Here is a 15,678-nt window from a genome sequence, read left to right on the forward strand (position 1 = left end):
CTTGGTCTGCCATGCAAGGGTTTAACTGCCACTATGCCTGTGTCCTTCCATTTCCTGACAATGTTCCCTACAGTCGAAATTGACAATTGAAACCTTTGGGAAAGCTTCTTGTAGCCTTCCCCTAAACCATGACAATGAACAATCTTTGTTTTTCAGATCTTTTGGGAGCTGTTTTGATGATCCCATTCTGTCTCACTTCAGCAGAGAGTCAAAGAGAAGTGCAACTTGCATTTAGGCACCTAAAATACATTTTCTCATGATTAAACAGACATTTCTATGAGGTTCAAGGCTTAACAACATAATCCAACCAACTTTGTGTTTAAAGTCATCAGTTTTGCATGCTGTTACAGGCATTAAAATCAACAAAACCACAAGGGTTCCTATATTTTTGCACAGCCAGTTTTTCACATTTTATTTTATTTCATACAACCAAATACTGCTTTTCAAAAAATCTTTGTTTGGAAAACATCCCAGTACTTAGCTGTTCCTGGTAAATTAAAGACATACCACTTTTATCTTTTTTTTGTGAAAGCAGAGTCAATTATAATGCCGGCTGAGAGGGGTTCCCAAACTTTTTCATATGACTGTAAATGTAAACAACCCCAAACCCCCATAATGGTAAAAGTCAGCCCTTTAACCATGAACAGTCGAACAAACCACATTCCTAATACCTTCGGACTGAGTGGTATTTTTTCTGCCAAGGCTGCTTCATGTTAAGAAATATGTTAGGTGATGAAACTGTAGTTGCCCTTAGTGGCCTTCAAACGTATAGAGCTACAATTGTGAGTGTAAAAAAAATTGACTCCCACAATATTCTTAGGCTTAATAGATGTATAACTGTCACCAGCGACACTGTCAGCTTACAAGAAGCCTTGGTCTTGAGGTTTATTGATTAAAATGATACCCCTGCATAAAAGTGGGGAACTTGTGAATGATGGATCATCATCACAGCATTGTCTTAGTAATTTTTTTGTATTTATTTGACAAAGAGCCATCGCCATAGTCGGACATTTTGTTTAAGTCCATAATTCGACTTTGCTATTTCAAGGCATTATTTGATGAATATGTCATAGCTTAGACATAGCTGACTATAGGATACCTAGACAATTGTAAAATATGTGAAATGTACTTGTGTGCTCATTTCTTCTTTGACTTGTTCTTTCAACCCACAGCGTGTGTGTGGGGGAGGGGGAGAAGTCCTGTACACACATTGGCTGTTTCAGATTAAGAAATCGTAGAATTTCTGGCCACACCAGAAATCACTGTGAGAATATAATGTGTAGGCAGCAGCAAGCTGTTTGGCCATTACCAGCCTTTTCAGTGATTATCCGGTTTTGCTGAAACAATTACGACGCCTTCAACATTGATTACCATCATCCAATAGAAAAAAATGAGCAAATAAGAATCATATCTATCAGTTGCCAACGTAAATCCTGAACAAGAAATACACAAGAAGGCAGACAAATAGTGAGGTATAACTTGGCACAAGCTGCCTCAGGCTTTCTACTGCTACATATTTGGGATTGTTACTGCTGGAATTGTCCAAATACATTCACACTCAGGCACTAATATGGGTGAAATGGTCAGTTAATGATCCGATATGGAGGAAAATGTGATGATTGTTCAGGGCCCTTTTAACAAAATCTTCTTAAGGGTAAGATAATTGTAAAACCATCTGCCTTAAGCAAAAGCTTAATCAATTCAAATACACTAAGTTTAGCTTCAACTTTCTTCCCCTTTGTAACATCAAATACAACCCAGTAGCTTTCTATCAAGTAACGCTCATAATGTTTGCAGTCTGGGTTTTCATGATGCTGATCTTTCAAAGTGTGTATACTTGTATTGTCTTGTTTGGTTTATTTAATTTTTCTTTCTTTTTTTCTTTTAGATTTCAGTTATTTCTGTCGGCTCAGTTGTTGGTTTACATATTTAAATATGCCGGGCTAAATTAATTTATCATCCTGTTCTAGTATAATGGATAATATTGAGATGTTCTGTGCATGTCTTTTTAAGGAATCTTAATCTTATTTTGATAATTGTTACTAGTTGGTGCTATTGGTTAGGGAATCATCTCCTCTCCAAACTGATTTGTTGGGAATAAGGAATACAGCGTTATATTTTGTATGAGCACCAACTGTGTGGATCATGAGTGCAGGATACTGAGACACCAGTTCTTCAATATGCTGTAAACTGCCCGAAGTTCTAACACTATAGTTTCTCCATCAGACGAGTGAAAAGGTTACTATACAATTAGTTACAAATATTTCCTCAAGTAACCTTATCAACTGTTTTTTATTCTTGTTTTGTTGATTACCGCATAGTTAATTTTTTTTGTATATATGTGTTGTCCTTCATATTTAACTTTACCAGCACAGCCCACCGTATGATATATCATATGAACAGCTGGATTGCATCCGGTCTCATTTGTCACCTGTATGGCTGACGTCTGTTTTGTGTTTACCATTCTTTTCCTCACCCCCTTCTTTTTATGCGGCAGGGGCATTAGTATTGGTGGGCTGGCATTAATTTCAGTGCGCCTCTAATTTGTTTAGGCTGTAGGTAGGGGCTTGTGGGAGATGGATTCAGCTGTCACATCACGGTAGTGCTGGCGTTAGTGATGTGTGCTGTCGCAGGGCTGATGTATGCTCAGGGGCGAGCAGGCCAAGACCCGGGGGCTGGCTGGCTCTGCCGCTCTGATGGACGACTGGCAGGCAGCTCGTTAAGTGTGGCCCATCATTGCTGCAAGGTGCGAAGGACCGCGACTTTGCAACAGTGTCTTGCCACAACATCCACTATCGAATACCGTACAAAGGATATGCCTACTAGGTAACACACCGAGACAAATATGATACTGTGTTGATACAATAGTGCACCTCAGCTCTAACCTCAGAGCGTTAATGAGGGGAAAAAAGATTATATTTCAGACTCAGGAGTTTATTCCGTGGAATTTGCCATTTGGTGATCGAGACAAGTGGCATATGGAATAAACAGGGTCCCTAATCTATTTAAAGTCAGGATTCATGAGAAATGCTGTAAAGTATTAATTTGCACCCCTCTACATTCTGTACATATGCTTATGGGAGCTATCACTCTCAACTCAATATACACCCTTAGACTGCCATTAATGACATGCCAAATTGCACAGAGCAAATGATGTCCATCAGATTTTATTATGATGATATTAAAATCATATGTTGCACTCTGGCGGTCGTTGTGAAACATGTTTTTAGCCATGTGTTTAGTGATGTGGTTGTAGGGATGGCAATGTCCACCTGTTGATATATCACAGCTCGGACCGATATATCTATACAGTCCTTCATGTTTCATAGACTGAAAATTGATGGGCCGTCTACTAATTACTTTTGTGGGACATATTTTGTGATTAGTTACAGTGTTGAAGGAGAACTTCAATAATAAGTAAGAGTAGAATTAGGCTCATTGTAATATAGTTATTTTCAATCTCCCCAAAGGTATCAATACAATCACATTTCATCAGAGTTTACAATAATACACCATCATAATTGTTTTTCTGGATATGTTTTATATCATTCATCTGAATCTGCAAAGTATTTAGTAACTTAATTGATCAAATAAGGAAATAAGGACTAAAACAAAAAGTATGCCCCTGAAGTGTAGTTAAGTAGAATTATAAAGTAGCAGAAAATGTAAATACTCAAGTACCCCACAAGTATACTCAAGTTCAGTTCTTGAGAAAGTGTACTTAATTGTATTCCACAAATGCTTACACATGCAAGCATTTTAATATGCTCAACCCACGATGGTGAACATGAATTACATTATACCTGTTTCACATCAGCACGTTAGAATTTGTTTATATTAAGCATGTTTGAATTGTGACTTCAATATTTAGTTTGAAACAACGCTTTGTCAGCCCCACCCTTGCCTTGTTTTACTTAAAGTGGCTACGAGGAACTTTGGCGGCTGGCGGCCCCATTGGACAAAAGAGGTAGTATTTTAAAGCTATTTTCTAGCGCGTGCCGGCCGGTGTCAGTGTCAAATGATTAGGACGCAATATAGTGCATGTCCGTGTTGAAAGTGTGCGGCCACATAATCTTGGTTAAAGTGGTTAGTGATTCAGATGTGAGTGGGACTGAATTTGCTTTGCTTGCAAACTTCCCCTTAGTATTTGATGTATGTATTGCTTGTTTATTTTCATAGTTATAGCTAAAAGCTATATAATAGGAGAAAGCAATTATAATATTTTTTTCTCTGGCCCAAGGGGTGTATGTCCACTTTAGTTTATTGTCCAGTCTTACAATTATAGTTTTGCGATATCTTGCTGATGCACAAACCTTCTTGGTTAAGGGCAGAAAGGTGCTTCTTTCAGTCTGTTTCAAGGAGACAAAGCCAATGAAATATACATTTATCTATATAGACATTATTTCTTACTTACAACGATTATAACACAACTGTGATTACTGTATAACACACAGAGGTTATCATTTTGCAAAGTGTTAGCCTACACGCCATAGGTTCAAAATGGTTTTCTATGTCTGAAAATGGAAGCCGTTTGCTCTTGACTTGTTAAAAGGTTGAATGAACTTCATCCACCAGCTATCGGAAAATCAGAAGCTTGTCTTAGCAGAAACAATAGGCCAACGCATCCACCTACACTATCTTCTCATCAGTATGGAAGCTATGAGTCACACACACAAGGAAGAACTAGCAAAGCAAGAGTAATTTACCATAGTGGAATATATAAACACATCACTGGCAGTACACACACACAAACAAAGATATATACTCTTTGCTCTCTTCCAGCCTCCAGTCGATCCCCGTGGAATGTTCTCAGACATTACTCACTGTCTCCCCTAGCTCCCTGGTGCCTAGAACAGCTGGATAAGACGTGCTAGGGTTGTTTTCATTGTTCCATTCTTCTTCTGCCTTGTGGCTTTCATCTGGGGTGATAGTCTTCTCACAGATCTCAGCTCTGCCAGTTTAATTCTCTGCTGGTATACTATGTGTGTGTGTGTGTGTGTGTGTGGGGGGGGGGGGGTGGGTCGTCGTGTCCATCAAGGTGTCAGTGCTGGGTTGAAATACCTAAGTGGTTTGCTTAAATGGTGAAGGCAGAATCGCAGCCTGTCGGTGACCATTGCTCCAGGCTTCCCCTGAAGGCTTGCTAACACAGGCAACCACAATGCCTCTGGCTGAACTCTGCACTTATTATGATGTGTCCTCACACTTCCATACTCCCTTAACAACCCAAACACTTGGTGGTTTTAAACTCTTTAACGCAGCCACGTAATCATCCGTGACAAGAGACACATTAAATTAAATTAGTTGCGTGTCTGTCTCTGTCTTTATTACTGTCATTGTGTTTTATCCACACAGTTTTTCAAATATTAACACCAAGATTAGAGAAGTAGAAGGAATACCTCCCACATCATTTTCATTATTAACTGGATACAGATGTGTCAATGAAATCAAACACAGCAGTGAGAAAGAAAGCTTGTAGCATTGCTAAGAAGGGAGGGGGGGACTACGGTGGAGATCACAGGACATGGATTTTTCTTTTGTGTTTGTGTGTGTCTTTGAATGTTACGTGTGTGTGTGTGTGTGTGTGTGTGTGTGTGTGTGTGTGTGTGTGTGTGTGTGTGTGTGTGTGTGTGTGTGTGTGTGTGTGTGTGTGTGTGTGATCATGAGATGAATAACTTCATGTAAAAGTATTTTATTTATTTTATATATAGGTTTGAAATCAGGTTTTCAGAGGGTGTCAAGAAGATCAAATATATATATATAAAATCTTTATTTAAAAGGGACAATGTACAGTTAGAACATAAATGTTGCCATTTGATGCACTATACCAGATTATAGCTTTAAGCTAATTTGCATCTGTAGTCCCAAATAATGAACAACATACACATCTGTCCATTTTCTTTCTTTTTTTTCTCTCCTTTCTTAGTTTGTATGTACTGTTTGGTGTTGTTTGTTTGTTTGTTTGCTTATTGTTACAACAAAACAAAATAAAAAGAAATCAAACACAGCATCATTAATACTTGATTTATCTTCTTTGAACGTAAACCAACATTCAAATTGAAGAGAAAAATGTAAGAGTACACAATACTACTTTAAACTGTCACATATATTTGATAACTGGTGTTACCCAATAATAAAATGAAAGTACATTGAAATAGTTTTGACGCCCTACCAACTGAGCTAAGGGCGCCCCAAACTACAATGGTCTTTAGACTTGTTATGTTATTCAGCCAATGTTAGCTGCTCTCTCTTCACTGAGATGTGCCTTCAACATATTTTGCAATCGATGTTCATCTTTTCATGAGGTCAGACCATGAATTAATGAAATACTGTCAAGCCACTTTTCCTTACACTATGAACAAGGTGTCAGTTGAGAAGGTGTTAAGCCCAGTTCAGACCAAAGATTCGCCTTGCAACTGCTTGCAACTGCAACTCCTTGCGACGAGACCGCCGAAACGTTCTAAAACTGGACCTTGCGATTTGACATGTTAAATCTTCTGCGACGCCTTGCAACGGCTTGCAACGCGCTGCGACGAGCAGTTCACACTGCTGCGATTTATCCCCTGCGACGTTCTAAAACCGTCTCGTCGCAAGCAGTTGCAAGGTGAATCTTTGGTCTGAACTGGGCTTTAGATGTAGAATTTTACTGCAGGCATGTAATTGTAAGTAATGTTCAATACATTTTTTATTTTTAAATGCTCGGCTTTATATCCCAGCATTCATGCCAACTATATGGTTGATTTAAAGACAAAATGTAAGTGTACATCACAACTAGAACAGCACATTTTCAAAAACACCTATGAAGCCGTTTCAATAAACACTGTTTTGTTTTTCCTTCAAATTCCACAACGTTGGAAATCAATCTTCAAGATATATTCAGTGAATAAGATGCATATCCCAAATTGTGGTTTTACTGATAACCAATAGGAATCTGATTTACAATCTCAGTTACAGTATACAACTTGTAACACAATTTATTCAGGCTTCTCTAGACATACAGTCATATCTGACTCACTGTTTGGAACAACAAATAATTCAACCCCAGTTGAACTGTGTAGGTTGTTTTCTTGGCACGCTGGAGTCAACTTTGATGCTTTTCCATAGAGTTATTTTATAATTAAAGCCAAACTAAACCCTCTGCATGCATATCCCATCGTATTCCTAATCCAGGCTGTACTGGTAGACTGTCCTAAAGGATTGTATTTCGATTGAGGAGAAAATGTTTTGTCAAATGAACAATGAAGAAAATCTCACTAGGGGAGCAGAGGAAAGTCTTTCAGACTTTAAGTTGTATAATGCAACACAACTGTACATCATGGTATTTCTTATATTTATCTAACACAATGTACATATACAATACATGCCCACTTCCTATTTGTTTCTTCGTTGTTTTTTATGCAAAACTTTTTTTATGAAAACCCAAGACGTATTTGTTTTGCAGCGCAATGCATTCCATATTGAACATTGTCATAATATTTTTTTCTCCCTATTAAGATGCTTTTGATGAGCCTTGTTATGCCAATTAAGATTAAGAAGGAAAACAAGCTGCTTAACTGAGAAAGGACAGTGTTTTTGTGTGAAGATAAGGTATGGCTGTCATGTCCCCCCAACACACAAACACACATACACTGCAGCCTGCAGGATGTTCAAAGCTGTTACAAAGCTTGTTGACTGTGGGGATGATGCTCTCCAGAAGTGTCTGCAGCTCCTTGGGTGGAAACCCGGGGGTTACTGTTACTGATGAAAGAGATGAAGGAACAACATGTCCGTCCCTTTGGATGTGGACAGCATGAAGGTAAATAGGAGTCCTCTTGTTGACTGCTGTATCTCAAAAGGAGTTTGATGGAAACACTGGAGTAAGTCTTGTGATTATTCAAAGCACTTTTCATAGTAAGAAAGACAGGAGTCATTGTGGACAAATATACACTGACATCAAAGACAAGGTCTCAATAGGAATTTAAAGGTTCAACAACAGTGAGTGGAGGAAAATTTGCAGTTTTGATGACCGTGTCTGATACTGTGCTAGTAGGGGAGACTGAGGTGTTCTGGGATAACCAAGGGTGTCGAGGATAACATTACTGACATAACAAACCGTGGTCTTTGTAAAAACATATATACACATTCCAGTTTCACATATTTGAAGTTTAGTTAAGTGTTAAACGTGTCTGTCTCTTTCTTCTCTCTCTCTCTCTCTCTCTCTCTCTCTCTCTCTCTCTCTCTCTCTTTACACAGGATGCTCTGGGCCGCTGGGCATGGAGGGTGGTATAATCTCCAACCAACAGATAACAGCCTCTTCCACCCACCGCGCTCTGTTCGGCTTGCAGAAGTGGTACCCCTACTTTGCACGCCTCAACAAGAAGGGCCTGGTCAACGCCTGGACTGCTGCCGAAAATGACAGATGGCCGTGGATCCAGGTAGAGCATGGTCACAATACAGGAGACATGTGAAGCCAGGCCTGGCAGACACAAATTAATTAGACACAGGAGCCGTCTCAATTATAGATTTGACACTTTGTTCTCTTGTTCTCTTGTTGCTGTTAATTAGTTTATATATATAAGTTCCCCACTGTTAAACATCACCTGGTTATGGATGATGGTTAGTATAAATAGGTGAAAAATCCAATGTTTTTATTTAATTGTTTATATATTAGTTATTAGATGCTTCACTTCTAACTTACTGGTAATAAAAAGCAATACGAAGTTTAAGCTGGGGGCAGAACAGATGTAGGTGAAGCCAATTGTGAGGAGGAATAATGTGAAGGAGTCTGATTGTTTCATTGTTGCATTTTACTTTGTGATGACATTGAGTTGAGACATGCTTACAAATGTAACTGCGCTTGCACTTCCCGCATCTTGTGGCCTTTGAGGATAAGATTCGCAACAAGGCTCATTTGCATAAGAATAGGGGCAATTTTGCACTGGATTTTGAATATTCCCTCATTAAAATACATGCAAATGGGACGGACGCACCCAGGGCACTGTCTGCTTGGCAGGGCAGTTTGAGAGCAGTTTGCTATCTTTTTCTCTCATTTGCACCGGTTTAGCGGCCACAAAAGCGGCTCAATCCTTTAGTGGACTTGGCCCAATGTGTATTATTAAAGATGGTTTGCCTGCGGAATAGCCTATGTGTTGTGGGTCTCATTGCATTTGGCAATGATGGAAGTGATGGCATTGAAGCTGTTGCACTTTCCCCTCCTGAAAGGATCTCTCTCTAGTGTATAAACACAAGACCTGTGAGAACCGATTGTCCGGATTTATGTTGTGCAAATAGACAAACATCATGACCCCATCATGCTGCAACAAACAACCATCAGATGATGTGTAGCTATAATATATAAATGTGTCCCCCAAATCCAGTCTGAAGTCCAGCCAGGTCCACAGCCAGTGAAACTCTTATCACACAGATTACACAGTGTTCTAGAATGATACATAGATAAGATAAAGGATACATGTATTCAATAACTGAGGGGATTAATGAACTAACTAGTATGTATTTGTCAGCGTTGTTACCTTTACTCTTGAGTCTTTTGGGATGAGAGAAATGCTGACAGGAACCTTTTGAAGAAGGCTGTTATCAGATAGACGACACACAGCCAGTGAACCTTGAACAAACTATAATAGAAAAACACAATACAGTGTGGCAGCATGATGGAGAAAGTGAAGCTGTGCCTAACAACAAGAGAATAGTAATACAGGACAAACTGAAAAGGGAGAAGGAGGGAGTCAAAGAACCAGCCGACATGAGTGAGAGAAAAGGAGCCGGGTACGCTGCGTGGATGAGGAGAATGGGACATAAAAACAGTTCAGGCGGTTTGTTTGACTTTAATGATGCCACGTGGGATGCTGCGTCGGGTGCTGTAGGCATCTTGTGTTGCTACGGGGCCTGGATAATTGGGACGCGATGTTCAGAGGTGTACAGTCGTGTCAATGTTTTGGGATTATGCTAAGGAGTTCGGCGGTGTGCTTTTGTAGTGCAGAGTGATTGTGGTGTGACTGTGTTGTGCATGGCTGTCATGTGGAACAGATTATACTGACAGATGACAATCCTATTAGGGCGTAGGGTTCACATCTGTCCGGCTATGTGTAAGGGTTTTCTCTGGTAAAGTATGTGTCTTTCAATGGCAGCCAAAAGTCAGCCCTTTTCTTCTCTCTAAACCTTGACACAATGAATCCAACATTTTATATTGATACGTTGAATAATACATCACAGTAACGCCGATAGTTGGAGCATGCATTCACTGTATGTGTGCTTGTTTGTGTTTGTCGGCCTCCGTGTTGTTGAATTGTCTGTGAACTCGCTATTGTTTGCACATCTGTGAGAATATAAATTGTCCACAGCCTCGCCTCACCAAGACTAGCTCACACGCAAAATTGCATTTGAACACTCTAGGGAAATATGCTGTGGTCCGTCTGACCAATATCAGCGAAATATAGCTCCAGCCGGCTCTGTTGAAAGTATGAAACAATCCAAATCTCTTGTAAAGGCTAAGAGGGTCTATACATGCATTAATGGATGCTAAATAGTAAAATACATAATGTTCAGATGCAGATCCTCATTAGTGTGTGCACATTTGCTATCATGTGGCAATATGTATGTTTATCTTAGAGTCCTAATGCTGTGTCTGTCTGGGGAACTTTTGCCTTTTCATTCCAGTTTAGCCTCAGTCAATAAAACATTCAACTCTAATTTTAAATAATCCCATGACTGCAATAATTAGTAATTGAATAAACTCAATGCAGCAGTCGGAGCTATAAATAAATGTCTACCATGAGTAATTCATCAGTGTCTAACAGTTAGTTCTCAGGTAGAAGTGCTCTAAATCGCTTACAGTGTTGGGGATACCACAGCATCTCAATAATGCTATAGATCTTGGCTTTTTGATCATGCCATTTCAAATGCTTGGCCACACACAATGATAACATGTTTGCATCTCAGTGGCTCATAGTGTGATGTTGCAATATACAGACCATTGAATCTTTAATCACCTTGTAAAAGGTTTGGTTAGTCTAAACACCAAACATATGAATAAACTAATGAGAAGGAAATAAAAAACAAATGGTGAAGTACTAATGTCTGTACATGTGTGTTAAGGTAAACAGCGCAATTAGAGAGATTAGTTTGTGTGTGTGTGCGTGTGTGTGTGTGTGTGTGTGTGTGCGTGTGTGTGCGTGCGTGTGTGTGTGTGCGTGTGTGTGTGTGTGTGTGTGCATTTTATTTTACTCAACAGTACCACAGGGCTCTTTGGTAGTTTCATGGACATAGGCCAGTTTAATTGTTACAACACTTTTGCAATTCCAGTGTGTAATCCAGTGTGAGTCAGCGTGCAGAAAATGTTGACTTCAAATGCTCCTGACCTTGGTATGTGTGTAAGTTCTTGCTTGTTGGGTTGATTGTATTGGGTAATAGTTAGCGGTCTTGGTAATATTAAAGGCTTGAACCTAGCCACTGTGTCAATTCCATTTTCTTCCAAAGGCTGTAGCTGTAAATAAATATGTTCTTGCAACCTCAAATAAGGTGTGATGAACTCCGAGGAGCATTCAATGGAAAGTTTAAGGCGCATTTCCTATTCTTCATTGTGTAGCAAAGGGCTTCCAGGTTCTGATATACATAATATGTCTTAAATCTGTGAACCAGTCCCTTACAGAAGCGCTACAAAACAATAAGACAAATGTAAGTTTTAGTCATGAACCTATAATTATTTACATGATTGATTATGTTATTACTTCTTGTTAATTATTTTATGAAATGTCAGAAAACAGTGAAAAATTCTTGCTATTCATAGCGTCCAACGGGACCCATTCATTTTATATCAGTCAGACCAACAATCTAAAATTCCCAAAGTATGAGTAAACAAGAGTATACTTGCTTAAAAAGTGACCTTTGAGCAAATATTTAAGTACTTTCTAATAAATTCTACAGACAGTTGACAAATCCATTGCTCAACAAATCGTTTCAGCTCTAGTCATGGGGCACGTTACGCAGCAACTATTTGTACTTTAATCAATTCAAGGATATTGCAGATGGGTACTTGCTTAACATTTCTCCCAGTAATGATTTTTACAGAGAAACACGGCTATATCACACCATGCGAACAGTTGTATTTTCTTTGTGTTGCAAATGGGGTTCGACAACATTTTATGTTGAATGTCTTCTTTTCAGAGGAGGATTTTTCCCTGCAGTCTTTCAAACATAAATACTGTGTGTGTCAGTAAACAGGAAAGGGTGAAATGGGGAAAGGTTAGGAGTTCATTCTAAACTTTGTGCAAAAGAGAGCTACAGTAGAAGGAACACCAAACTCAGAGAGGGCGCACATTTACATGTACGTGACGGTTCTGTGAAGTATAGTTATGGTTATAGAAAAATTATATTATATTATACTTTTTTAATCGTACAATTATGTTTTGTACTTAATGCTTTTGCAATGTTGTGGTCCAATCAGTTTGTCTGCAATTGTCTCCCCCCTTATGCCACATTGAGCATTGTGACTTTCTTTCACACTGAGGAATTGTTGACAAAGGTCTACTCATGGGGGATTTTTCTAACGATGCCTCGCTCAAACTAAATAAATGCATCACTATTATGTGAAAGATGTATGTTTCTGAGTGGTCATTAAAAATGTGAAGGATTACCCTGGTGGTGTCCTTCCAGTGACAGAGACTCTAATTAGCATCTATCCATATGGAGAAAACTGAGAAGAGCAAAGAAATGCTGTGAATGAGAAAGAGTGCTTCATTGCTGCTTTAAGAGGGGTTCTTATTAACTTGATAAGTTGGTTGGAGTATGACGAAATGTGTCAGCAAGTGTCTCTAGAAATGATAATCCATGCTACTATACAATTCCTATATGTTAATCCATTAGTTACTGACGGTTGAGACAAGGTTGGTGAAAATAAAACTGCTCTTTTCTTGGGCTGGATATGTAAGAGCCAAAACTCCAACTTTAACTGTCCTCAGGAGACACATCTTTTAGTTTTTTTCATTAACAGAAAAGGAGAGCTTAATTTAGTGGGCTCAGATCTTCTGTTTGAGCTTTTGCTCTCAAATATTTTACTTGTAAATTGCCTTATTTCATAGTAATGCTCACATTTCTGCACTGGAAAATGAGCTCAATCCCCCAGTATATCATCCTGAATGTGATCATATTGTCAGTGGACATCCATTTTCCGTGGATGTGCTCTAAATTGGTTCACGTTCACAAACACTTCTAATATGATCTTGTTTGTTTGCAATATCCCATTAAGTTATGGAGTTTGCAGTCTAGAATGCATGATCTTGAAAAAAACAAATTGTAAGAATAATGCAACCTGAAGCCTTACTAGTCTTTTTCATATCATTAATTTAAATCATTATTTTTTGTATACATGTTTTATTTTTTAGATTAGGCAATTCTGGGCTAATGTCCCTTTGTCCTATATTCACTCAATATGTAGTATTGCTTCCCCTTCCCTGCAACCATGGAAGTCTAGACAGCTGTGCATGTCATAATTTGTCAGAGGGTGAGCTAGATTAGCCTATCAGGTGTCTTTTTTTTCCTGAAAATGAAAACTGGGCAGCATGGTCATGGTGTAAATGTCGTGCCAAAAAAATTAATGTAATTGTCATCTCCATGTTGTCTTGCCTCATCTTTTTTTTTTGTCATGGACTTTTAGAAATGTGTTTCAGTAGTTTAAAAAGGAACTAGCATTGCATTATCCTTCCTTACATTTGTTTTTGTCCATGCATCAGTATTTATATTCACTTTAATAATTAGGCAGTAAGTAGTGTGTAAGTAGCGCAACACAGTGTCACTCTTTAGTCACCATAGGCTTCTTCATGTGGTTGCTCTGAAGCGAGCTGTCAGTGTATGTCATCATCTGTTAGGAAAAATAAAACAATCATTTAGTAGACACATTTTTTCCTTTTCAGGTTCAACAGAATTAAAGGGCGAGTGAGGCACGTTTTCAGTTAACCAGCATTGGCCGTCGTTGCTAGGTCTTTGCTGTCACCCTTTTACTGGAGGCAGGCTATTTATTTTCAGGCAAAGTCATGAAATGAGAATACAAGAAAGTCTCAAGACAAGTATAAAGCTGAGGAATTAAAGCAAATCAATGTTATTATGAATCAGTGGTGTCACTCTAAACACGAGCATGTGAACACTTCGACATGAATGAAACATGCACATGTTAAAAAACCTAATTATTGATAAGGAAACTCATACCCTGCCAGATGCACTGTTGCTAATTTGTTAAAGGGACTATTTTCAAAAAGGTTCAGTTTTGTTGATATGCACTCTGCCAAAGTGTCCTCTCAATGATAAAAATAAAGTCAAAGCAAACCTTTACCTGTTGTGTTGCCTGTCCATCGTGCTTAGATTGTAATGATCCTGCTTTGTGCGCTTGACGCATGGTCCATGGAAACATTTATCACTCTCCTCTTTCTTAGCTCAATCTTTTCCTCGTGGCTTTCCAAACCGCTATACATTGGCACCATATTGACAGACTGTGCAGGGTTGACAGACTGGATCTGGAGTGTGAGGATTGATTTAATGTTCCATTTGATCTGGGACTTTCTGAATAAGATGGATGGTCCTGACAGAAAAGAAGCCAGGGTGTGTAGGTTGTGTGTGTGTGTGTGTGTGTGTGTGTGTGTGTGTGTGTGTGTGTGTGTGTGTGTGTGTGTGTGTGTGTGTGTGTGTGTGTGTGTGTGTGTGTGTGTGTGTGTGTGTGTGTGTGTGTGTGTGTGTGTGTGTGTGTGTGTGTGTGTGTGTGTGTGTGTGTGTGTGTGTGTGTGTGTAGTGGTGGTGGTGGAGGGGGGGACTTGCACACACGCAGACACGTGCACATGTTCAAAATTGTCTGAACAATGGAGCTAACATTGTTTGATTTTGCCATTCTGTTTGACTCCACAGATTAACCTGCAAAGGAGAATGAGGGTCACAGGCCTGATTACCCAGGGTGCAAAGCGAATCGGCAGCCCAGAATACGTCAAGTCTTACAAAGTGGCCTACAGTGATGACGGGAAGACCTGGAAAACATACAAAGTCAAGGGCAAAGATGAGGATATGGTGAGACAGAAACACATGCGCACACAGGCACTTTCCCTTTTACCTCTTTCTGTGTAATACACTGACGAAGATACACACATTGCCCCTCTCTCTAACACACCTGCACACACAGCGACAGGAGACTGTGCACTCAGTCAAGGGCATGACGGAGGACAGGATGAGATGGCTTTTTAATTAGCTAGCGCACACCGGGCCCATCTTGCTGCTGCCCTCTACCCCCCTCCACTTTTATGACTTCTAGATTGAATTTTTACACTATTTGGGGATGAACAGTCACCAAATAGGCCACAAAGCGTTCTATCATTCCTGACAGCATACCGCGGCTGTCCTCCATTTAGCCGAGCTCCGAATGACCCTGAGTTTAAAACTTCTTGTCAAATGTTTTACAGAGACAACAATGAACCTTGCCTTGAGCATACTCAGATCTAGATTCATTGTTGTTGTATTTTTTCCTTTCTTAGCGATGGTTGTCATGTGAGTGATGAGTGTACATTTGTACATAGTATTTCTGGATGTGGCTTGAGCAGACATGGGAGAAATACCTGTACAGTTAGGACTTGAGTGTGTTTGAAGTTGCTACATGCCCTGATCCTTGACCTAATATCAATTGGGAATTTATTTTCACGTTGACCAGCTGCC

General features: G+C 39.4%; 1 protein-coding gene across 3 annotated transcripts in view; it reads left to right on the forward strand.

Annotated features, from left to right (window-relative positions):
• edil3a (EGF-like repeats and discoidin I-like domains 3a) overlaps nt 1–15,678 on the forward strand; it is a 101,598-nt gene that overhangs the window by 57,426 nt on the left and 28,494 nt on the right. For all 3 annotated transcript variants that reach the window (XM_080039053.1, XM_080039054.1, XM_080039055.1), the window contains 2 exons: nt 8,230–8,411; nt 14,884–15,039. In XM_080039053.1, the coding sequence (XP_079895179.1) occupies nt 8,230–8,411; nt 14,884–15,039 (338 nt within the window). The remainder of the gene's footprint in view (nt 1–8,229; nt 8,412–14,883; nt 15,040–15,678) is intronic.

Source organism: Ammodytes marinus, assembly GCF_949987685.1.
Source record: "Ammodytes marinus genome assembly, chromosome: 2".
NCBI lineage: Eukaryota > Metazoa > Chordata > Actinopteri > Uranoscopiformes > Ammodytidae > Ammodytes > Ammodytes marinus.